Below are 23,532 nucleotides of genomic sequence, written 5' to 3'. Positions count from 1 at the left end.
CGGAGCATTTGAGAAATGCTGTCATTGACGGAGCCATGACTTTGGACCCCACTACGGACCAGACCTTGTACTTCCCATGCAACATCTCAGTTAATCTCCCTATCATCACACAGCCTATTATGGGTGAGGAATCTGGCCCAAAGTGACCAGAGAGGGTGAGCATCTGGCCCAAAGTGACCAGGTTGCTCTTAACCTCCCTGCTACACAGTCTCCAGGGACTGAAATTCAGAGAGACTTGACTAGAACCTTTATTCACATAAACACAGCCCAGGGTGCTGGAGTAACTGCCGTCTGACACAGACTGAATAGACATGAACTGTTAATGACCTACTACATCAACAAATACAGACACTGGGCACCTACTGTATAGAAGACATAGTGAGAGATCAAAAGAAAAAAATAGCAACAATTTATTGTGCTCTGACTCAAACTTGCAACTCAAAGCTGCAAGTACTTTACATTCTTTACAAGACCTCATCTTCACCAGACCTGGCAGGTAGCTGCGCTAAGTCCTCATTCCACACAGCAGGAGTGACACCTGAGGACGGGAAGGGCCATCCGTTCGAGAACCATTGGGAGGAGCGGAACCTGGATGTGAGGACTCTGGAATCCAAGCTCTGAGCCACTCCCTCCGCTCCCACTTCGCGACACGACACCACCGGCACCGTCTCCATCCTCAACACAGAGCCATAAAGCAGGGCGCGTGTCCATGCACGGGGTCTGCTCTTTGCATGACCGAGATCGCAGCATTTTCTAGAGGAGAGCCAGTGGCGAAGGCCAAGAAAGTACCTGGGGTCACACCTGAATGCTCCGCCCACCAGGGGAGACCACCAGACACCGGAGAGAGGAAAAGGCAGGAACAAACACCACAAGGCGGGGGGGGGGGGGGGGGGGGGGGGGGGGGGGGGGGGGGGGGGGGGGGGGGAGGGGGGTCTGTACGTAAGCCCTAAGATGGAAAGTCTGCTGTTTGGTCATTTAACATGGACACTTTTATCCCGTTGCTATACTTCCTGGGGTGTCACGGTTGGATGATAAATACGGGCTTCTACGGAGTCCATTCACAGCCCACATTCCGTCTACGATTGCCTTCGTGAGGTACTCTGATCAAGCCCAGCCGCCCTCAGAGCTGGCTAAAGAGAAATGCCTAAGGCAGCCACTTCGCAGGGTGGGTCTATGTACACGACTTGTTTTCTCTGGGCCCTGAGAAAGCAGACAGTCAGACTGGCCTCTTACACAGCGTGTCACCCACAGGATTACATTTCGTGTTCACCAGATCCATGTATAAAGGAGGAAACTGACACTCAAAAGAGGTTAAGAGACCCGGCCAAGGCCGTGCTTCTAAGGAAGCAGCATATCTGGGATGAGACTCCAGGTCTCCTCCTAACGAGGCCTGTGTTCTGTGCGAAGGCCCAACGGGTCTGGGACACCTCAGTCATGTAAGGCTGGAGGACCCTTCTCTATGTGGATAAAGGCATAACACAGGCCCAAGGTGAGACTGGAACAGAAAAAGCGATAACTACAGCTTTGGAAGGGCAGCTAAGAATCATCCAACCTACCCATTATATATTCATTTATATAAAGATGAGTAAACTGGGGACTGGCCAGAAGTCACACAGTTAGAAATGTCAGCAGCAGGACCAGAGCCCAGGTCTCTGCCAGCCTCATCATTCAACTGAGTAGAGAGAGTAAGGTGCAGAGAGGCTCCTATAGAAATGACAAAGCCCACAATCCACTAGGTTGGGCTTAACCCTTAGCAGGTCTAGTCCATGCACAAAAATTATAAGGTGAGAATTCTGCCCTTCAGAAATTGAGTCTAGCTAGAAAAACATGCACAGGAAAACAGAGTTGATAACGTAAAACATCAATCAAGGCAGCAGCTACATTAAGAATTTAAAGGAGGCAGAGAAGCAGGGCATGTTGTATGTTGAAAGGCTTCCTGAAGGAGAAGTAAGTAAAGCTGGGCTTTGAAGCATGCCTAGGAGTTCAAAGGATGTGATGGAGTAGGTACATTAGTCCAGGAAAGAGTTTCAACTTATGGAGAAGTTTTGTGGGAGATGAAGCCAAAATCACAGGTGAGGGCTGGGTCCTGGAGGCTGCAGAGCCTTTAAATGCCAGCCCAGGTCTTTTGGATTTGGGCCTGTGGAATAATTGGTCTTCAAACTTGCTCAGGAGCAGAGAATCCTAACCTCTTCATGGAACCCCATGAGTGACAGGTTAGCAGCAGAAAACAAGACTGAGGCTCTCGGTCTGGAGTATAAAACCATAATCACAGATATGCATGGCCTTTAAACGAAATACATCCTCAAATCAGACAGAATCAATCTTTCCGGAAGAGTCCCATTATCAGTTATGTGCCACTGGTTTCTTTCTTCTGCCTCCTAGAAGTCTCTGTGCCAGCAGACCAGACGGGGCCACTGTCGGTCATAAAACACAGGGCACGAGAAACTTACAAATGGAGACCGTTCTGAGGATTTACTTCCTGCAGATTAGGAATTCTAGAAGCCCAAGACAATGCTACAAAGAGCAAAATCCTCTCTGAGGCTCAGTTTTCCCGTCTGACATGAAGGAGCTGAGGATGGGACCATCCCGAGACCAAGCTTTGCACACATGGCTGGCCCAGCAGGGCCATGTTCACATTTTCTGGGCTCTCCAGACAATGAAAGGCATGGGAGAGTGACCTTCCATCCACGCCCATGGTTCTAAGCAGCACAGAAGCTAGTGTGGCGCGGGCTCAGCTTCTGAAAAGGCCAGGGGTCAGCATGGGATGTGGACCGGCATTTCCGTGCAAAGTCCTGGCGTGAGCACGATACCCACACTCTGACGTGACTGACAGTCTTCCGAGTGCTCCCCGATGCTTCTCTCCTCACCTGGGGCACACCTTCAGCCACCTGGCGCTCCTGAGCCTTCCTGAGGACCTTCAGTCTTGCAGGAAGCTGAGGACCTTCCTCCCAAGGTCACCTGGCCAGGAATGGGCAGCACCCAGTACCCAGGATGTGGGCTTCTATGAGCTGGCAAGGGCAGGGAATCCTTGGAGAGTCTGTGTGTCGTGTCCCCACTGCCTGGGGGAGCTGTGAGGTCACCAGGAGCCGGATATAATAGCCGCCAAATACCGCCAACAGCTGCTGGGCCATTTCCTGGAAGAGGCAGGGACACAGAGTGAAGGCCACAGAGAAGCATCTGATGTCTGAGGGGAAAGCCAAGGGGTCCTCACAGCCCTGGACCAGCAGTGATGTGCCCTGGGAGGAGCCCCGCCAGGCCCTCACCTGGGGCTCTAGGGGGATGCCTGGCCTGGTCTGGAACCCCAGCTCTGCAGCTCACCCCATGGGGCTCCTGTAGCCTCAGCTTCCTTACCTCCACGGTGGGTGACCTAATTGAGCAAAAGAGCTCTGGAGTGCCAGACGGCTAGAAATGTTACCACTGATTTATAGCAACCAATCTCTCACACACACACACACACACACTGGTTCCAGTTTCGAATGTTGGTGAGACTATAAAGCACATGAGGTCAGAGTAATGCACTTGAAAACCATAAGCAAATGGAGAGGGGGTAAGGGGGTCATCCCCATGATGGCAGGATTCAATTCCTACAGGGCACCTGCTGGCTCTCTTTAGACAAGTATTCCTACCACATGAAGAGGTTGTTTTTAAAAAGCAGACTTACCACAAAAAGACAAAGACTTATATGAGGCATGAGGAGTAGTGAATTCATAGAGACAGAAAGTAGCTCGGTGATTTCCAGGGCCTGGGGAAAGGGGGGAGAGGGGGAGTTTGCGTTTCATGGGTATGGAGTTTCGGTTGGGGAAGATGAAAAAGTTCTGGAGATGCTTAACGGTGTTGGTTACGCAACAGTGCGAAGGTACTTAACGCCCCTGAATTGTACACTTAAAACTGGTTAAGGGGGCAAAATTTTCTATTATGTATATACACACATATATATTTCTATTTCTATTTTCCGTAATGAAAAAAATTTAAGCAGTATAAAAGGAAAAATAAAGAATGAAAAAAATTGGATTTAATGCATGCTCTTATGAACGCATTTGTCTTCAAAGTTCCATTCACTGGACTGGCAGGTGGGAAATGCTTTGGTGCCCTAGGTGGGGTAGTGAGGGGTTACGCAGTCCCCATGGGCGGTCCGCGTGTAATAAAGTAAGGTGCGGGTCACATCAAGGCTGTTCGTGTCTGTAGAGTTAGTGATTAAGAACAGGCTTTCAAACCAAAAGGGCTGGGTGGGAATTTGAGCTTAGTCCTCTACGATGGACCCTGAACAAGTCACTCTGCCTTGCTGACCCTTTGCTTAAATAGGAAAAGAGGTAAAATCACAGCACCTATTTGGGAGAGCTCGAGTGAGGATTAAATGGACTAATCAATAGCCCCCCACCTAGTGTTCCTGATGTTTCCTTTGAGTTATCCTTGGTGCTAGAAAATACTGAAAACCTCAACAGTCTACCGCTCCCTGACTGAGACTTGTCACATCGCCAATCTACTCTAAAATCAACAGCGTAAGGAGCAAAGAACCGTGGCAAGAAAATTGTACTTAGAATGAGGAGGGCTGGCTTCCGCCCTTGGCTCAGCCACATCCTCCCTCGCTCAGTGACCCGGGGCAAGTCAGATGACCTCTCGGAAGCCCATTTCACCCAGCCAGGAAGAAGGAAAAAGAATCCATACCTCACAGGGTATGCTAAAGGGTTTTATGCATAATAAGAAATCTGTTAAAATGGAAGAGGTGATTATAACTATTTCTCCATCTTTCACAGGCACTGGTTTCCTACTGAAATATGACGGTCCATCTGGCCCATGCTGAGGCTTGCAGTGATTATATTTTCCCCAGCTAAGTTATAAAGGGCATCTACTTTAAAAACATGTGCACACACGCTTGATATTCATGACGGGAAATTGTATTACCGCTGGTTTGAATGAATTTGAAAAAATAATTTGAAAGACCCATCAGATTTAACAGGCTATGTCACATAAACCCAGGCATGCCTCAGTAAAGTATGTGACCTTATCAATCTTTTCTGCTCTAAAAAAAAAAAAAAAAAAAAAAAAAAAAGTCAACGGGATTCAAGTGAAGAGATTAATATATTTATCATTTTCTCTCTTGATGAGTCCCGTTTGCTGGTCCCCTTTCTCCCCACCAACACGAAAGGGAAAGTCTGACTGGTTGGCACCTTTAATCCCTAAGTCTGTTGGCTGAAAAGAAAATTCAGGTGCTTCCTTGCCTCATAGCATGGCTGAGGTCACCCTCTCTGCATGTCTCCCAGCCAGGAGGTCCGACCTCGTGGAAGACACAAGCTGAAAACCACACCATCAGATTTCTGGTCTACCCGCGCCTGGTCATACCAACCAGAGAGCTTGGGTGGCAGGGCCCAGCAGAACTCGGGCATCAACAGAGATGCCTATAAGATTTATACATGCAACTGCAATTTAAGTAAATGGATGGGTAGATGACACACTGATTGAAAAATAAATATAAAAAGTGACCCAAATACTCATCAACATGTTTATGGCTAGTTGGCTATGACCAGCCCATCACTACACAACAACCAGACATCCCGGAGAACTACCAAAAAGAATATCCAAGATGTTAAAAAATGGGGGGAAAACCCAGTAAGTAGAACATGATTCCTATAAGCTATTTTTTAAAATGTTAGAGTAAAGAGAGACACCTGGGTGGCTCAGTCAGTTAAGCATCTGACTTCAGCTCAGGTCATGATCTCATGGTTCGTGGGTTCAAGCCCTGCATCGGGCTCTCTGCTGTCAGCACAGAGCCTGCTTTGGATCCTCTGTTCCCCTCTCTCTCTGCCCCTCCCCCACGTGTGTATTCTCTCTCTTTCTCTCTCTCAAAAAAATAAAGTTAAAAAAATAAAATGCTAGAGTAAGGAAAAAATATATTGAAAACCAGTTAGCTAGAAGGTACGTATGGCCTCTACCAACTCAGTGAAGCCACGTTCCCTGGGGTTTACAACTTGAAGCCCCACATGGACTCCGCACAAATATGCTGTGAGGGACGGTGGCCCTGACCAGCCCACGGGCCCCTTACCTCTGGCTCAGCCTCAGGCACGAGCTGGCGAAGCTCAGTCTGCAGGAGCGGCCTCTCCCCAGGATGAGGATCGCCGGGCAGGAGGGGAGCTTCCTCCAACAGGTCCTCAGGCCCCTCTGCGGTCTCGGGGCTCACTCCAGTTTCCATGACAACACACAGCTGGCTCAGCCTGCTTCTCAGCAAGGACTGCAGGAGAGAGAGAGACAGGGCTTGGATGATGCCCGGAGGTGGGTAGTACACAGGAGGCTGGGTACAGACCCCACAGAGGATGGAAGGTCAGACTCAGATGCTGACCTCAGGGGTATCCAGAACTGAGCCACATTCAAGAGGTCAGATAATTACCTACAAAGTTCCCTACAGTCTTTAACAGCTCCTAAAGCACTTTGTGTTCCATGCTCTCATTTGCTCTTTGAAGCAGCCTGAGTCACGGGCATGTTTACCCATATGCGGCAGAGGAGCCAAGTGCAGCCCAAAGGCCTTGCCCAAAGCATACAGGGGCGAGCAGACTGCGAGCAGGCTACACCACAGTCCTGACTTCACGACCCCCTCTCCAGCACTGCCAGGGCCCCCCAGAAAGGCCGATCCCAGGGAAGGAGCCCAGGGCTCAGAGATGGGAAGGCTGCGCTCCCAAGTGGGCATCGCAACCAGCCCCCTGACCACATTCAGGCAGTGACAGGCCTTCCCAGAGCCTCAGTTTCCTCAGGGGTGAGATCCGAGTAAGAGTGCCCTGATCATATGATAGGAAGGCACTTTGAACATGGGAAAGTCGTCTAAATACCCGGGACTTTGCCAGAATCTTTATTAGTATTATTATTATTACCATGGATTGTTACTCTAAACACTATATTATTGATAAGTAAATATGCTCACTCTAGGAAATGCAGTAAGTGCAATCAGTTGAAAAGCAGACTAATTGTAATCTAGTTAAAAAGTAATAATTTCCTGGGCAAAAACAACCATCAATGCCACATGGTGTTCTTCCTTCCAAGTAACTTTTCCTTAGGCGATTTTCCAACGCTGAGGAAATGCAATCCATGCAACGTGGCCTCCTCGTTTGTGTGTGTGTGTGTGTGTGTGTGTGTGTGTTTGTGTTTTCACTTGAAGTCTCTTACCTCTTGGCTAGTCTTCATCTCTTGAAGGTGGTCAGACAAAAACTGCACACAGTTCTCCAGGTCAAAGTAGACAAACCAGAGCTGGGGAGAGAAGCCATGACCGCTGAGGCTCAAAGCCAGCCCGACCTTGAACTCTCCACCCCTGACACCGTCTTCCACCTCCCGCCTCCTTGCCAGAGGACAAGCAAATTGAAGCTGGTCTCTGGCGGGAACATGCCATTCTGCTCTTTCCTCAGGTATAGTGAAGCCTCCTTTGAACAGCTAGGAGAAAGATGGCTTTGGGTGCACATTTGGAAAATGTCAAACCCTGTTCAAAACGGCAGCAGCTCCATTTCCTACAAGTCACTGAGCATCCCAGAAGAGTGCCGAAGCATCCTCGACACCATGTCTCCAACTGGGGTCCCCACCTTCACCTTCAGGGACTGGGGTGCCCTGCTGCCTGGAACCTCACGTGCAAAGGAGGTGAAACCCTTCAGTCATCCACCCGCCCTGCTCAAGGACAGGCAGGAGGAAATCAAACCGGGGTGCTCTGAGAGGAGGGGGGAGGGGTAACAAGTTACTTCACCATTACCTCCCCTTCCACCTCAGCCTCAACAGTTCCCAGAAGGTCAGCCGGGCTGAAACCCTCCAAGTTCACTTAACGACATCTCGTCGGGTCCCCACCTGCCATACATCACAACTGAAGTTCTGCAAGAAGCTGGTAGTCCCCGCCTCATGCCTCCAGCCACCGACTCCTTCCTCTGGATCCCAGACCTCCCTCCTCTCAGTGGCTGACCCATGAGGCCCAAGGTCATGTCATCCTGCCAACTAGTCTCTCCCACTGCCTTAGCCCCAAGGGAAGCTTTTTAAGATGAATTTCTTTTTTGCCTTTATTATGAAAATTTCCAAACAGATACAAAGGTGGAGCAAATGATGGGGCACCTGGGTAGTTCAGTGGGTTAAGCCTCTGACTTTGGCTCAGGTCATGATCATATGGTTTGTGAGTTCTAGCCCTGCAGCAGGCTCTGTGCTGATAGCTCTGAACCTGGAGCCTGCTTCAGGTTCTGTATCTCCCTCTCTCTCTGCCCGTGCCTGATTCATACTCTCTCTCTTTCAAAATAAGTAAACATTACAAACAAAAAATTTTTAATGAAATAATTAACTTCCAGCTGCCCATCATCTTGGGTGGGTCAATGGTTCTCAGTTTACGCCTACTCTTTTTTTTTTTAATGTTTTATTTATTTATTTGAGACAGAGAAAGCACAAGAGGGGGAGGGGCATAGAGAGGGAGAGAGAGAAAATCCTAAGCAGGCTCTGAGCTGTCAGGTCAGAGCCTGATGTGGGGCTCGATCTCATGAACTGTGAGATCATGACCTGAGCCAAAATCCTGAGTTGGACACTTGGCCAGTGGAGCCACTCAGGCGCCCCAGTTCATGGCTACACTTGTTTTATCTTTATCCCCATCCATTACTCACCAAAGACTCTTCCCCCCCCACCCCTCCCCATCCCCAAAGATGTCAAAGAAAATCCAAGATATTGTATCAGCTCATCCTAAAATATCACAGTACTTTGAAACTGGAATTGTTGTTTAAATTATTTATTTTAAAAGATGTCCCCAATTACTTTAAAAGATGTGTCTCTTTATTACTCATCTGTCCTTGCATTCAGCTAACACTTGCCAAGTCACTCCTACATGCCCGTCTAAGAGGATTCACGGACAAACTGAAGCCCCCCAGATTCCAGGAGCTCCCAGTCTATGACATCACACTTGAACTGCCCAAAATCCTGGGATATCCCTGAGTTCACCACCACCCTCCACCTGCTGTCAGGCAAGAGCCCCTCGTGTCCTACAGCATCTCACATGTGCTGGGCCTTGACGCAGGGATCCGCGCATGTCCGTTCTCTGCTGCAGCCTCAGGACCGGAACAGGGCCTGGCCCCGACTAGGCGCTCAATAAACACTCATGTGCCCAAGGAGCTTCTTTCCGGGTCCCGCCCTGACGCCCACCCCTGAGCTCCAACCAGGCGAGGGGGACCAGTGAGAACGCAGTCCCACCGGGCAAAGGCCAGCCAGATGAGGAGACCCGGGCCCCTGCTATGTCCCAGACCCACTGTGTGGCCTCTTCCTAGTCACTTAAGATCTCCCCAGGGCACTTGGGACAAAGAAAATGACGAAGCCAAGTGGACAAGGCCTCGGGGTCTGACCTGCCTCTCCAGGAACCGTGCATGGGCCCCTTAGTGCCCGTCAGGGGCCTGGCATACAGGAGCCCCCCTCTGTTTGCTGAATAAATGCTGAGTGAGGAGCGTGGCTGAGAAAGTCCTGCCCCGAGCAGGTTCTAGGCTGCAGGCCGCCACCCAGAGGCGAGTCTCCGGGACCAAGTACAGGAGTGAGGATGAAGGGAAGGGAGCCCACGCGTATCTCGTTAGCAGACTCTGAGACACCGTGCAGGCCGGGGGAACACGGGGCCCCGCCCCCATCAACCCAGCCCTCACGCGGCCCCCTAGCAGAGGTCGCTGCCAGACACGGTACCTGAATCACACTCTGGCAGCCTTCCACCGTGTCCGTCACGCCCAGCAGTACCCGGTGCCTCAGGAGGGCTCCGTTGGCGGCCGCCAGCCTAAGGTCCGTGTTGGCGTTGGCCTAGAAGACGAACGCCAGCCCCGTGGTCAGGTCTCCACGCTGCCAGGGAGCTCTCGCGCCCTCAACAACACCCGCCTCTAGACACCATGGGGGGCACATCCATTGCCTCCCCTATAAAATGGGGACAGCAGGTGTTGGGTCAATAAATTCAGTAGCGTCAGACAGCTCTGGGTGGTAGCCCAGGCCTGCTACTGCCCAGCTGTGTGGCCCCGGAGGAGTGCCGCTCCTTCCCTGAATCGAAGAGTAAGGATAGTGTCCCTGTCCCCTCGGAACATGGCGTGACTGAACTGGGACTGTGGGTGTGGAGCACTTAATCCAGTGCCTAGGACACCGGCCGCTGTGCTGACAAAGCACCTGCAGCCAACGGGGTAGGTGGGTTTGAGCGCTTATTGCGAAGAGTGCCCGGCCCTCTGAAGGGGACTCTGGGATCCCATCTCCGTCCTTCCCTACCCAAACCAATCCGGCACCGCGGATCTAGGTGACTAAGTAGATGTTAAGCAGGCTGGGGGAGGGGAGAGGAGGAGGAAGAAACCTGTCAAGACCAAACTGCTGGTTTGAGGAAGAGACTCCCTAAGGATTTAGAGACACAACCAGATGACAGCCCAATGGAGGACAATCAGGGTCCCCAGGAGTGTGAGGACTCCCTTAGAGAGCTTTTGGAAATGTGAGAAGGCCTCTTGGTTGTCTCAGGGATGGTAGGGGCCATGCTGGCACTTAGGGACAAGGACTGGGGATGCCTTCCACTGATGACAGAGTCCCACGGGAGACAATCCCGCATTCGGAAGAGGGGGCTCTGGCCTAACCAAACTCCACACTCCCCACCAGGTGTGAACACAGGTGAACAAGCTACTTGTAATTCTGACCAGCAGACTGAGCTCTATGTGATATGTAACCTTATGGTGTTGTTTTCTTTTTTTTTAATTTATGTTTATTTATTTTGGGAGAAAGAGAGCAAGTGGGGGAGGGGCAGAGAGAGAGAGGAAGAGACAGAGTCCCAAGCAGGCTCCGGGCTGTCAGCACAGAGCACAATCTGGGGCTCAAACTCAAACCATGAGATCCTGACCTGAGCCAAAATCAAGAGTCAGATGCTTAGCCAACTGAGCTGCCCAGACCCCTTACGTTGCTTTCTTTTTTAAATGGGTCTAAAATATACTGAATTTTCCAGGAATGCTTCGACTATGAAAATGTGGGGTGATTATACTTTGTTTTGCCTGGAGTGTTAGTAAGGGTTATTCACCCTAACCTGTATCACCAAAAATTCTAATCCTGTCTCTGTCTCTCAGCACCTGTACAACCTTGGGCAAATTACTCCCCACCTCCCTGCCTCTACTTCCTCACCTCCAAAAGTGGAGATGGGGCACCTGGGTGGCTCAGTCGGTTAAACGTCTGACTTCGGCTCAGGGCCACCTGCTTTACTCTGCCCAGGATGCCAGGCAGTGTCACGCGTGCCTTCACAGACCTCCCAATCTTGAGAAAGGCTAATAATGCCCCAAACAAGGCGGAAACAAGGCAGTGTGTGCAAACGCTCAGCTCTCAAAGCTGCTACCTTACAAGACCCTAACAGGAAGAGGGACAAATGATGGCCCGGAAGGGGGAGCTGCGTGGCCCTGAGTGCTGAGGGATCCAAGGAGAAAGGAATCCTTGGGCTGAGGCAAGACCTCAGGAGCCTGTGTGACCGCAGACTGGTTACTCCACCTCTCTGAGCTTCGGCTTCCCCACTGAACATGTGAATTATATTAGGTACTATTAGAAGCACTTTGCGTATGTGAACACACTTAATTCTCCCAAAAATCTTCTGAGGGAGCTACTGTTATTTTTTAACATAATCTCTGTGCCCAAAGTGGGGCTTGAAGGCACGACCCTGAGATCAAGAGTTGCATGCTCTACTAACCAAGCCAGCCAGGTGCCCCATGGGAGCTACAATTATTATCCCATTTTACACATGAGAAACTAAGGCCCTGAGAGGCAAAGTAATAACTTACCACCGGCTGCAGAGCTAGCTAACAGCAGAGATATCCTGCCACCCCATACGCTTGGCGGGCGTAGACAGCAAGTGCCAAACACAGAGCACACAGGAGGTGGTCATTATGAGGAGTGAAGGAACCTGGCTGAGCAAACACTGATGCCAGGAGGGCCACCTCCCACCTGGGGCCCGCATGCTGGCCTTACTCATCTCTGTGCCCTGTGCCGAGCATACTGCCTCCTACCTGCAGGGGCTGAAGTACAGCTGAACGAGGCAAGAAGGGAGAGAAGGCTGACAGCCACCGCGGGCATCCTCTAAACTGCACGAATTACATCTGCACCCTCGAAGCACCTGCTGGCTGCCAGGTGTTTCACTGGCTCTTGCTAAGGTGAAATGGTCTACTTTGTCTGCTCCCCAAGTGAACTTTCTTGCGGCAGGAGCAGCCAGTTCGATGTCTGTTTTATGTGCCAAGCACAAGAGTCACTAAAGCTTCAACAGAGCCCAAGGGCAGCACTACTTTGTCAGTCTTGTCGCACAGCCCAACAGCGAGCTTCTCAGGATGATTAAGCCATAGAGTTCCTGTTCGTCCCTGTGAGCACAGGAATGAAATGGAGTTCACACCCCAAACTCTGACCACATTTCCCAGCATCCCTCTCCTCCCAAGTCAGGCAAGGATGGGTCTCCGAGTGCAAGACTGTGCCAGGTCCTGGTGAGGTGGAGGGAGCTTCTTAGAGCAGCTGGAGAGACAGTGGAGGTGTGCTTGGGGGAGGAATGGCCCCCAGCAGTGCCAGAGTCCTACTCCCCAGAGTCTGTGAGTACATAGCGGCAAGGGGGCATTAAGGCAGCAGACAGAATTAACGCTGCTAATTAGCAGACCTTTAAAAAGGGAGACTGTCCCAGATAATCCTGGCAGCTCAATGTAATCACAAGAAGCCTTAAAAGCAGAAGAAGGAGGGGCGCCTAGGTGGCTCAGTCACTTAAGCGTCCAACTTTGGCTCAGGTCATGATCTCACAGTTTGTGAGTTCGAGGCCGGCATCAGGCTCTGTGCTGACAGCTCAGAGCCTGGAGCCTGCTTCAGATTCTGTGTCTCCCTCTCTCTCTGCCCCTCCCTCACTCATGCTCAGTCTCTCTCTCTCTCTCTCTCTCTCTCTCTCAAAAATAAACACTTAAAAATAAAAAAATAAATAAAAATGAAAGTGGAAGAAGGAGCCAAAAGACTCAAAGTTATTTGGAAAATGGACAAAGGGGTTATTGGCCAAAGAATGCAGGTGGCCCCAGGAGTTAGAAAAGGCAGATGATTCATGATCCCCTAAAGGCTCCAGAACGGATGCAGCCCTGAAGTCCAGAACTATGAGGTAATACATTGTGTCGTTTGAAGCCACAAGGACAGGCAGCCACAGAGCGCCGACGCAGCAGGGTGCTGACTGAGAACAGGGCTTGGAATCTCAGCACTCCGGCCTTGAACCCCAGCTCGGCCATTTATTAGTGTGGAAGGGCTCCGTAAACCCCAAAAGCTCTCCTCCCCCGTTCCAGACGCTCTCAGCACACTGCTCACTTCTAGGACAACAACGCACAGGGATTAGATAGGAAAGACAGAGAGGGTCTGATCACACATGTGATTTCCTTTCTTTCAGTCACTGGACACAGGGGCCCGCATGCATGTTCATGGTTGGAGAAGTCCTCTGAGGCGGGGAAAAGAGGAAGATCGGACCTGGCATGGACCTGCCGACACACCCTTTCTGGAGGGAGCGTGGCGGGGGGCTCGGGACATCTCACCTTCCTCTGATGTTTCTCGAAGATGAGCACGAGGGTCAGGGTCAGGCTCATGGCAGCCAGGGTCACAAGCAGCACACCTACCCAGTGGTTCCCCAGGGCAAACATCTGGCTGGTGGAGTAGATGTTAGCCCACACCACCACATAGAACACCTGCGAGAAGCCAGAGAAAGAGCGTGGTCAGGAACTCCAGTCCTGGAGTAAAGCACCTCCATTCAAAGGGAAGCACTCTTTTGGACATGTCTGATGCCCTCCTTGGAGCCAAAGAGCTCACACGGCCAGGAAGGGACTGATCGGGGTCTGTGAGAAGGAGCCCTTGTTCCCCAACCATAAGCAACAGTAGGGAAAAGAGGTTAGGAGAGCAACTATGAGGCACCTGGGTGGCTCAGTGGGTTAAGTGTATGACTCTTGATTTCGCCTCAGGTCATGATCTCATAGGTCATGAGTTCAAGCCACGGGTCCGGGTCCACCCTGACAGTGTGGAGCCTGCTTGGAATTCCGTCTCCCTCTCTCTCTCTCTTTCCTTCCCCTGCTTTCTCTCTCACACTCAAAATAAATAAAAATAAATTAAAAAAATAAAAAGACAGCAACTCTGAATCCTTGCTCACCTGCCTTTTATTTTTGATTTATTTTTGATTTTTTTAAAAATATTATATCAAGTTAGTTAACATATACTATAATAATGGTTTCAGTAGAATCTAGTGATTCAACACTTACACATAATACCCAGTGCTCATCCCAACAAGTGTCCTCCTTAATGCCCATCACCCATTTAGCCCATCCCCCCACCCAACACCTTACCACCAACCCTCAGTTTGTTCTCTGTATTTAAGAGTCTCTTATGGTTTGTCTCCCTCTGTTTTTACCTTATTTTTGCTTTCTTTCCCCTATGTTCATCTGTTTTGTTTCTTAAAATCCACATATGAGTGAAATCATATATTGGTCTTTCTTCTGACTTATTTCACTTAGTTCCATTCATGTTGCTGCAAATGGCAAGACTTCATTCTATTTCACCACCAAGTAATATTATATTGTGTGTGTGTGTGTGTATATATATATATATATATATATATATATATATATACCACATCTTCTGTATCCAGTCATGAGTTGATAGACATTTGGGCTTTTTCCATACTTTGGCTGTTGTCAATAGCGCTGCTATAAACATTGGGTCACCCAGATTTTAAATAAAGCAGGAAAGGGTGGGAGGCCTGGGAGTGAGATAATTTGAGTCAGAAGTCCACAACGATCCTTCAACAGCTATGGATGGCCTTGGACAAGTTATCAACAACACACTGAGCCTCAGTTTCCTCGCCTGTAAAATGGGGATAATACCTACTTCACAGGTTGTTATAAGGGTTAATCAGACAACATACATAACAGCTCAACACTTGTTAAAGAATTAACAAATGTCAGTGATCATCCCTTTCCTTTTTCTAGAAGTAGATGTGAGAGTCAAGAGTACCATTTGCTGGGGCACCTGCTGGCTCAGTCAGCTGAGCATCTGGCTTCGGCTCAGGTCATAATCTTGAGGTTCATCGGTTTGAGCCCCACGTCAAGCTCTGTGCTGACAGCACAGATTCTGTGTTGATTCTGATTCTGTGTCTCCCTCTCTCTCTGCCCCTCCTCCGCTCACTCTGTCTCTCAGTCTCAAAAAAAAAAAAAGAATAAACATTAAAAAAAATTTAAAGAGTCTATTTGACCATTTACATATACAGAGAAGTGGCAAATCAGAGTGGCTAAGAGCACAGGTGCTGAAACCACATTGCCTGGGTTCAAGTACTGATTTGGCCACATATGCCTGTGTGTGTGTGTGTGTGTGTGTGTGTGTGTGTACACGGACATTTATACATATGTGTCTTCATGAATGTACACACACACACACACACACACACACACACACACACACACACACGTTTATAGACACTCATGTATTTATAATGAGAGCTGGAATGGACCTACCTGTTGAACAGACGGGGAAACCAAGTCCCAGAGAGAAAACAAGTCACTTTTTTTTTTAGCATTTTATTTATTTTTGAGAGACAGAAAAAGTCAGAGTGCAAGCAGGGGAGGGGCAGAGAGAGAGGGAGACACAGAACCCGAAGCGGGCTCCAGGCTCTGAGCTGTCAGCACAGAGCCCGACGTGGGGTCATGACCTGAGCCGAAGTCGGACGCCCCTCAGAGGAAGACAAGTCCTAACCAAAGCCGGACACGGAGTCCAGCGGCTCAGTGGTGGGTCTGCAGAGTCCCCGCCCCAAGCCCTGCCCTTAGCAAACCCTGCCTCTGGCCTTTCCCTGGGGATCCGTCACAACTCTCTCCCGTGCATCTCCTCTTACACCAAACCCAGGTCCACGTGTACCGCTCTATCCCAGGCGGCCGGGCTGCCCCAAACCCCTTACCCACAGCAGCAGGCTCCAGAGCACAGTGCCCGTATTCAGCAGGGAGAGGGGGCGGGCAGGGTCGGTGTGCAGCCCCTCCCTCCTTACCACAGCGAAGGCCAGCCGCATGGGCCTGGAGTTGTAGATGATGTACCGCCTCACTTGGGGCTCCAAGAGGGCGCTTTCGGCCAGGCTTCTGTACTGGTCGGCGGGGACCTGCGTGGCCGTGCAAGGGGAAGAGACCAATCAGCCACCGAGAGCCACTCCCACCTCCTTCCTGCACGCAAGCATGGCGTTTCCAGCTCATGGGACTATCATGTGGGAGGGGTTCAGGCACCTCCTAGGCTGCCCCGGAAGGCGGCCTGAGGGGCTCGGAGCCCTCGGAGCGGTAATCACAGAATGCAGCCCTCAGCTCAGGAAAGGACGGGCGCCCCTGGGGAGGTGGGGTAACTCGAGACCCAGGAGGACGTCCTGGGGGGGCTGGGGAGGACTTAGGACTTGCAGCCCAAGGCTCAGGACCTCGCTGCCGACCCAGGAGAGCCTAACAGTGAAGGCACAGGCCCTAGAGTCAGTAGGCTGGGTCCCAACCTCAGCCCTTCCATTCCCATGCCAAGTAGCCCACTTCTCTGAGCCTCAGCTGGCTCATCTGTAAAGTGCAGGTAACAAGAATATGCACTTGTAGGGTGGTGTGCATAAGAAATGACATGACACATATGCAATACTAGCCTGTGTGTTATAAAATAAGTATACAAATACCATGTATATATACATACAGACATTTCTGGGGGTCCTCTGTTATTACTTTGACAGATGTGTGTGCATGTGTACACTGGCCCAGTGCGGGTCCATACTGAACGCCTGACACACAGGAGCCAGCACAGCACTGCAACACCAATTACTATAAATACAGCCCAGGGTACCAAAAATTCACATCTTCCTGCCCAAACGAAAAAACGGCATAGCACATAACAGGCCTGTGAGAGTGGGCTGCTCAGGACAACAGAAATGAACCATTGAAGATGATATTGCGGAACATGCTAGAATAATACATAGACTGTTTTCCTCGGTTAAGAAAACCCCCATCTGAAGACAACCACTGAAGAAAAATGTTCTTTTGTACAAAGGCTGACGGGAAACGTGGTGTGATAAACCAGCCATTGTGCGGACGCGGGTTTAGTACCATCGACGTGGAAAGTTTCCCTTCAAATGATAAAATGCTGATTTAAACAATAACGCAATTCAGTCTGAAAGAAGTAAACTCTAAAGTCTTCAGGGCAAAACGAGCAGTGCATCTTTCCTGTCCAGGCTCAGTCCGCCATAGACAGTGTGGGGGATCGCCTGGGGAGCCTGGGGGCTCGGGAAGAGAGAAAGACAGGCCTCGGGTACTTTGTAATAATAGCAACGCCAATAATTTATGGAACGTTTACACACAGTCTCTGTGTGCCAGAGACTGTGCAGCTATTTCTCAAACATGCTTTCACTTCCTCCTCATAAACACCCTATCTGACAAGTATTAATATTGCCCTCATTTAAGAGAGGATAAAACGGACACCCAGAGAGGTTAAGTCACCTGATGAAAGTCACACAGGCAGTGACCGGCAGAACTGGGTTTGCATCCAGACCTCGGGATCTGAGAAGCCGATGCTTCAAAGTACTGCACGATTATTTAATAAATTCATGTCCCCTTCCTTGGAATATACAGTTCCCTCTCCTAAAATGCCCTTCCTCCTGTCTACCCAGCCAACCCCTACTTTTCTTTCAAGATCCCAAATCAAGTCCCTGCTCCTCTGTGACACTTTAACCCGCCGCTCCCGAGGGCGGGGGTTTAGACCCCAGGCGGTCATTTTCTCCCCTGAGTGTCGTCGATGCCTGTCCATGCCTCGCCCACGGCGTTCACAGCCTGCTGTCCTGGTCTGTCTGGTGCGAGTCCATCCCCCGCACTGGGCCCTGCGAGCAGTGTGAGCGCAGGCGCTGGGGCCGGGTGGCCTCTACGGTACCCAGTGCCTGCACAGCGCCTGGCAAACAACGAGCACCCCCAAACGCGCACCTGTTAAGTGAAGTAACTGGGAGGAGGGGCACTTCTAATACATCTTCCTTCCACCTCCCACCATACGGAGCCCAGAGTACGTGTTTAACGAGTGTTCTGTGGACAACTGGGTGACGGGACAGTCGGACGGGCAGGCAGGTGGGTGGCCAGAAGGAAGGGGAAACGGCAGGGTCTCCGTAAAACCCGCGCTCACCTGAATGCCCCAGGTCTGCAGCTGCTCTTCTGCGGCGCCCAGGTCGAAGGCAACGGGCGCACAGGTATTGTCGATCCGGAGAACCGTGAGGACCTGGCCATTGCGGAGCTCTGAAAGCAGACCAGAAGCTTCACCTGGCTGAGCGAACACCACCGTAGACGAGCCCGGAGCCTGATGGCATCACCTCCTCTGGCCACGAGAACCTTCTCAGGGCAAGGAGGGACCTGGTGGTGGTCCTCGAATCCCCATGCGAGAAGGACTGAACTGGACCAGAAACCCCTGCGGGGGCAGAGCTGAGACCAGAGTGTGGACACGATGCAAGACCCTATAAAGGAAGGACTTGCCAAGAAATGAGAGCTGTCCAGACAAAGAATTGGAAGTAGTGAGCTCCCCATCACAAAAGATATTTTTTTAATGTTTATTTATCTTGAGAGAGAGAGAGAGAGCCAAGAATGAGCAAGGCAGCTGAGAGAGCAGGAGAGAGAGAATCCTAAGCCATCAGTGTGGAGCCCGATGCAGGGCTCGATGCCACAAACTGAGATGGCGACCTGAGCCAGTCAACATTTGGACGCTTAACCAACAGAACCAGCCTGGCGCCCGAAACAAGGTATTTAAGCAGACCGTACAACTAAGTACATGGAGAAGGCGATGTTTCAGACATTGGTATGGGCACCGCCACAAAGGAAGCTCACCTGAATATTACATTCCCAGAGGGTTCCGTCTACTGCAGCAGAAGCACAAACCCCCAAACATGTCCCCGCCGTGCTGCCCAGAACCCATGTCCCTGGTGAAGGAGAATCAAGGTGACAGACGGAGTGGGAGTGGCTAATCCTCTGGCCTGAAATAGGGGGGTTCTCCCGGACTGTCAGGGGAGGGGGCAATGTAATCACAAGGGTCCTTAAAAGCGGAAGAGAGAGGCGGCTGAAGGGTCAGGAGGGATGTGACTGCGGAAGAAAGGGACAGCGACGGAACACCGCTACCTTTGAGGTGGAAGAGGGTTCGTGAGCCAAGGAGTATGTGTGGCTTCCAGAAGCTGGAAACAGATTCTCCCTGAGCCCCCGAAGGAAGGCGGCCCGGCTGACACACGAGCTGAAGCCCGCGTCAGACTTCCGGCTTCCAGAACCGTCAGAGGACGGATCTGTGTTTGGCCAGCCTCTGTGTGGGCACAGAAAACAGAGACGTGGACTTACTGGCCACCCCTCCCCAGGGTGTCTGCTACTCACTTGACATTTCAAAAGCGCCAACTGGATGAAGTGGAACCTCACAAAACACACCACATCGACTCAGCCTGGCCACAAGTCAGGCAGGACGGCGACCAGGCCAGCCCAGTGAGGTCCGCTGGAGTGAAAGCCCCTGGGGACTGAGACCCCCTCAGGCCCAGGAGGATCAGCCAAGGAACGAAGCCAAATCCACCTTCTGCTCCCAGGAGAGAGACTCTGGACTGAAGGATCGAGATCTCCTTCTACCACAGCAAGAGGTCCCGTGACCCACCAGGGTTAGCATCGCAGGGTTAGGGGGGGGGCAGGGGAGGGGGGACCCCAGTGTTCAGCCACATGAGGCTGGGGACTGGATATGCTGGCACACATTCTGTGGGCGAGGCTTAGAAAACGAGGCAGCATGGAAAAGACGAAATCATAAATCTGCTGGCCCAAACCTCCTGTCACATGAGCCTGGCTCTGGGCAATAGGTAAGTCTATTTTTTTTTTTTCAATGTTTATTTATTTTTGAAAGAGAGTGAGAGTGCGTGAGGGTGAGGGGCAGAGAGAGAGGAAGCCACAAAATCTGAAACAGGCTCCAGGCTCTGAGCTAGCTGTCAGCACAGAACCTGACGTGGGTGGGGCTCAAACCCACGGACTGTGAGATCATGACCTGAGCCAAAGTCAGACGTTTAACTGACTGAGCCACCCAGGAGCCCCTGAGTCTTTATTTTTTTTTTTTTAAATGTTTTATTTATTTCTAGGAGAGAGACAGCATGAGTAGGGGAGGGTCAGAGAGAGAGGGAGTCACAGACTCTGAAACAGGCTCCAGGCTCTGAGCTAGCTGTCAGCACAGAACCTGACGTGGGTGGGGCTCAAACCCACGGACTGTGAGATCATGACCTGAGCCAAAGTCAGACGTTTAACTGACTGAGCCACCCAGGAGCCCCTGAGTCTTTATTTTTTTTTTTTTAAATGTTTTATTTATTTCTAGGAGAGAGACAGCATGAGTAGGGGAGGGTCAGAGAGAGAGGGAGTCACAGACTCTGAAACAGGCTCCAGGCTCTGAGCTGGCAGTCAGCACAGAGCCCGACGCGGGGCTCGAACCCACGAACCGTGAGATCATGACCTGAGCGAAAGTCGGACGCTTAACCAACTAAGCCACCCAGGCGCCCCTTGGAGCCCCTGAGTCTTTAAAGCAAAATGACCAGGGCCACTTTCCTGGGAATTCCTGCCCCCCCCCCCCCCATTCTCTCCACCTCCTCACTCAGCCCCTCTCTGGGCCCTGCCAGCTGCACCAACAAAATGTCTCTCAACTCCAAGCACCTCCTGGCATTTACACCGCACCCCAGGCCAGGCTACCTTCACCTCTCCCTTGCACCCTTGTGGCAGCCTCCTCGTTGGTTTCTCCAAGTCTACCCCACCCACTTACAATGCATTCTCCAGCCGGCATGCGAAATGCACGATACCAATGCTCTCAGTAAAACTTTCAATAGCTTTTTGGTGCTCTACCGACAAAAAACCAACCTCCTTACCACGCTCGCCCAGCCCTCTGAAGAACCAGTGTCCTGCCAAACTCACCTCGAGCCATTCCACTTCCTTCTGTGTCTTGCCACGCCAGCCTCCTTTGTTCTTGGAACAAGCCGTGTTCATTCCTACCCCAGGGCCTTTGCAAATGCTGTTCCCTTTCCCTAGAACACTTCCCTTGGGCTTCACCCACTGAAATCCTATTCATCCCATTCATTGGTATTCCAGCTCATTAACCATCTCCTCAGGGAGTCTTCTTTACACTATACCCCTAACAGATCGAATTCTTCCATTAAACCTACTCAGAACTGCTCTTCGAAGCCGTACATATTCAATGATAAGTACACGTTTGCAATGACTTGCTTAGATATGTATTCAGTTAACTGATTAAAGTCTATCCCCCAGTGTGGGAGCCTATGTCCTTCACGTTGGTTCTGCTCACACTGAATCCCAGAGCTGGGTTCATACCTGGAATACAGTAGGCACTAAATAAATGTCTGATGTATAAATGAATCGATATGACAGAACTCTGGTCCCCAACCCCAAAGAGAGTCCTTTTTTCATGTCCTGAGGTATCACCTTTCATCTCAAGGGTGACAGAACATTGGACACCTTGCCAAAAAGAACTTTATTTGCTTTCTTCTTCTTCCTCTTCTTTTTCTTCTTCTTCTCCTTCTCCTTCTTCTTCTTTTTTTTTAAGTTTTTGCAAGAGGGGAGGGGTGGGGAGGCAGGGAAAGCATAACCTAGACCGCTAGCTCTAGGAGTCAAAGTGTGGCCCAGCCTCTCACTCCCAGAGTAGCCTCCAGGAAGTGGTCTAAATCCCCGGCCTGCTTCCTCGCTTAGAGGAGGTTAATATCCACCACACACAGTTTTTCAGAGATGAGGAAAATAACTGCCCAGAGAAACACGGGTGTTAAATAACTGGCTATTGTTGCCGATTTAAAAGCAAGCTTGTTGGGGACACAAAAGTTGCAATAAAGCTACCCATGCGTGGCTTTAGTTGGATTCCTTCTTACCCTCCCACTTCTACTCCAGAAAGGATTTAAGGTGGCTTTATAAAAATAAAATATGAAAACAGGCACCTGGGTGGCTCAGTTGGTTAAGCATCCAACTTCAGCTCAGGTCATGATCTCGTGGTCTGTGAGTTTGAGCCCTGCATCAGGCTCTGTGCTGACAGCTCAGAGCCTGGAGCCTGCTTCGGATTCTGTCTCCCTTTTTCTCTCTCTTCCCCTTCCCCACTTGCATTCTGTTTCTCTCTCAAAAATAAGGACAAATAAAAAATAAAACATGAAAAGATAAAATTATAAAATCAGATTTAAATATAAAGCAAGCATGGGGCACCTGGGTGGCTCAGTCAGTTAAGCGTCCAACTTCGGCTCAGATCACGATCACAGTTTGTGAGTTCAAGCCCCCGTGTCGGGCTCTGTGCTGACAGCTCAGAGCCTGGAGCCTGCTTCGGATTCTGTGTCTCTCTCTCTCTCTCTGTTCCTCCCCTGCTCCTGCTCTCTCTCTCTCTCAAAAATAAATAGATTTTTAAAAATAATTTAAAAAATTTTTAAATAAAAATAAGCAAGTGAGAAAAACTAGACAAAAAGAAAACAAAGGCAGAAATGAGTCTGAATAAGGTAAAATGAGAATAGCTTCTAAGTACTGAGACCACACCAGGCACAAAGCTTGGGCTTCAGAGTCCTAATCTCATTGCATCCTCCGAGAGCCCTAAAAGGTGGATGCCATCGTCACAGAAAAGGGAACAGAGCCTCTGAAGGGTGCATAGACCTGCCCGAAGTCACGAGGGGAAATGAAAGTAAGAAAGGAGCAAAGGCAGTGCCCAAAACCCAGCCAGTCACGCCGGGTGGGTCGCGGACCAGCGCCCCATTTCACGGCACAGCACAGAGAAACCACGCAGACCGGGGCGCTGGGCACAGAGGACGCCTGCGGCCCTGCCCTAGCTCTCTGCACTCTGACCAAAGCGCTGGTCCAAGCAATGCAAAGATTCTTCACGCTGACTTTGTTTGCCTTTCAAACCAAGTTCCTGGATTCTTGGCAATAATCTCTCTCATCTGTTCCTTAGAGCGGAAACAGCAAGTCTCTACTTAGAATACTTTTATTACACCTAGATAAGAAGAACTTGAAAAGCCATCAAGGGACTGTGCACACACACGTGTGTGTGCACATGTGTGCACACATGTGCATGGCGAGGAGCAATTTCCTACAAAGCAGCAAGAACTGGTTTGCCAAAAACCAGTGGAGCGATGTCTTCAAGTTCTAAAGGAAAATTATTTCATTCTACTTCATCCTACTGGGGGGGGGGGCTGTGCACGTGTGCACGCGCGAGTGCACACATGCGCATGTACGTGTGTGTGTAAATTGTTTGCCCAAAAGCAGGAGTAATAGAAGAAACCCTTGATTTTGAGCAGTCAAGTTTCAAATCACCTAAGTAACCAGCAGCAATTCAAAATGCCTATGCCCAGACACCCGTCGTTCTGTTTTTTCAACAAAATAGGTGCTGAGCATCTACGACGGGCCGAGGCTGTGCTACGTACTGCAAATGCAGGAATGAACGGGATCACACAGCCCCTGACCTCGTGAGACTTACACCCTGGTAGGGAAGCTGGACATTCAGCACTTTATTACACAGGTCATCACAGACTATGGTAAGTGCTGTGGAGAGAAGCAGGAA

General features: G+C 50.5%; 1 protein-coding gene across 4 annotated transcripts in view; it reads right to left on the bottom strand.

Annotated features, from left to right (window-relative positions):
* Positions 1-389: 389 nt before the first annotated feature.
* Positions 390-23,532, bottom strand: part of TMEM268 (transmembrane protein 268) — a 33,930-nt gene continuing 10,787 nt past the window's right edge. For 3 of the 4 annotated variants that reach the window (XM_039239970.1, XM_039239963.1, XM_039239958.1), the window contains 7 exons: positions 18,130-18,239; positions 15,998-16,105; positions 13,512-13,661; positions 9,661-9,771; positions 7,153-7,233; positions 6,041-6,226; positions 390-3,134 (listed from right to left, as the gene is read on the bottom strand). In XM_039239970.1, the coding sequence (XP_039095901.1) occupies positions 2,955-3,134; positions 6,041-6,226; positions 7,153-7,233; positions 9,661-9,771; positions 13,512-13,661; positions 15,998-16,105; positions 18,130-18,239 (926 nt within the window). In that variant the 3' untranslated portion in view covers positions 390-2,954. The remainder of the gene's footprint in view (positions 3,135-6,040; positions 6,227-7,152; positions 7,234-9,660; positions 9,772-13,511; positions 13,662-15,997; positions 16,106-18,129; positions 18,240-23,532) is intronic. The other variant, XM_039239975.1, reaches the window with a different exon arrangement.

This window comes from Hyaena hyaena, unplaced genomic scaffold (assembly GCF_003009895.1).
Source record: "Hyaena hyaena isolate Hyena2069 unplaced genomic scaffold, ASM300989v1 scaffold_6, whole genome shotgun sequence".
NCBI classification, from domain to species: domain Eukaryota; kingdom Metazoa; phylum Chordata; class Mammalia; order Carnivora; family Hyaenidae; genus Hyaena; species Hyaena hyaena.
The sequence above is the reverse complement of the archived record's forward strand: the minus strand, read 5'-3'. Positions and strand labels throughout refer to the sequence as shown.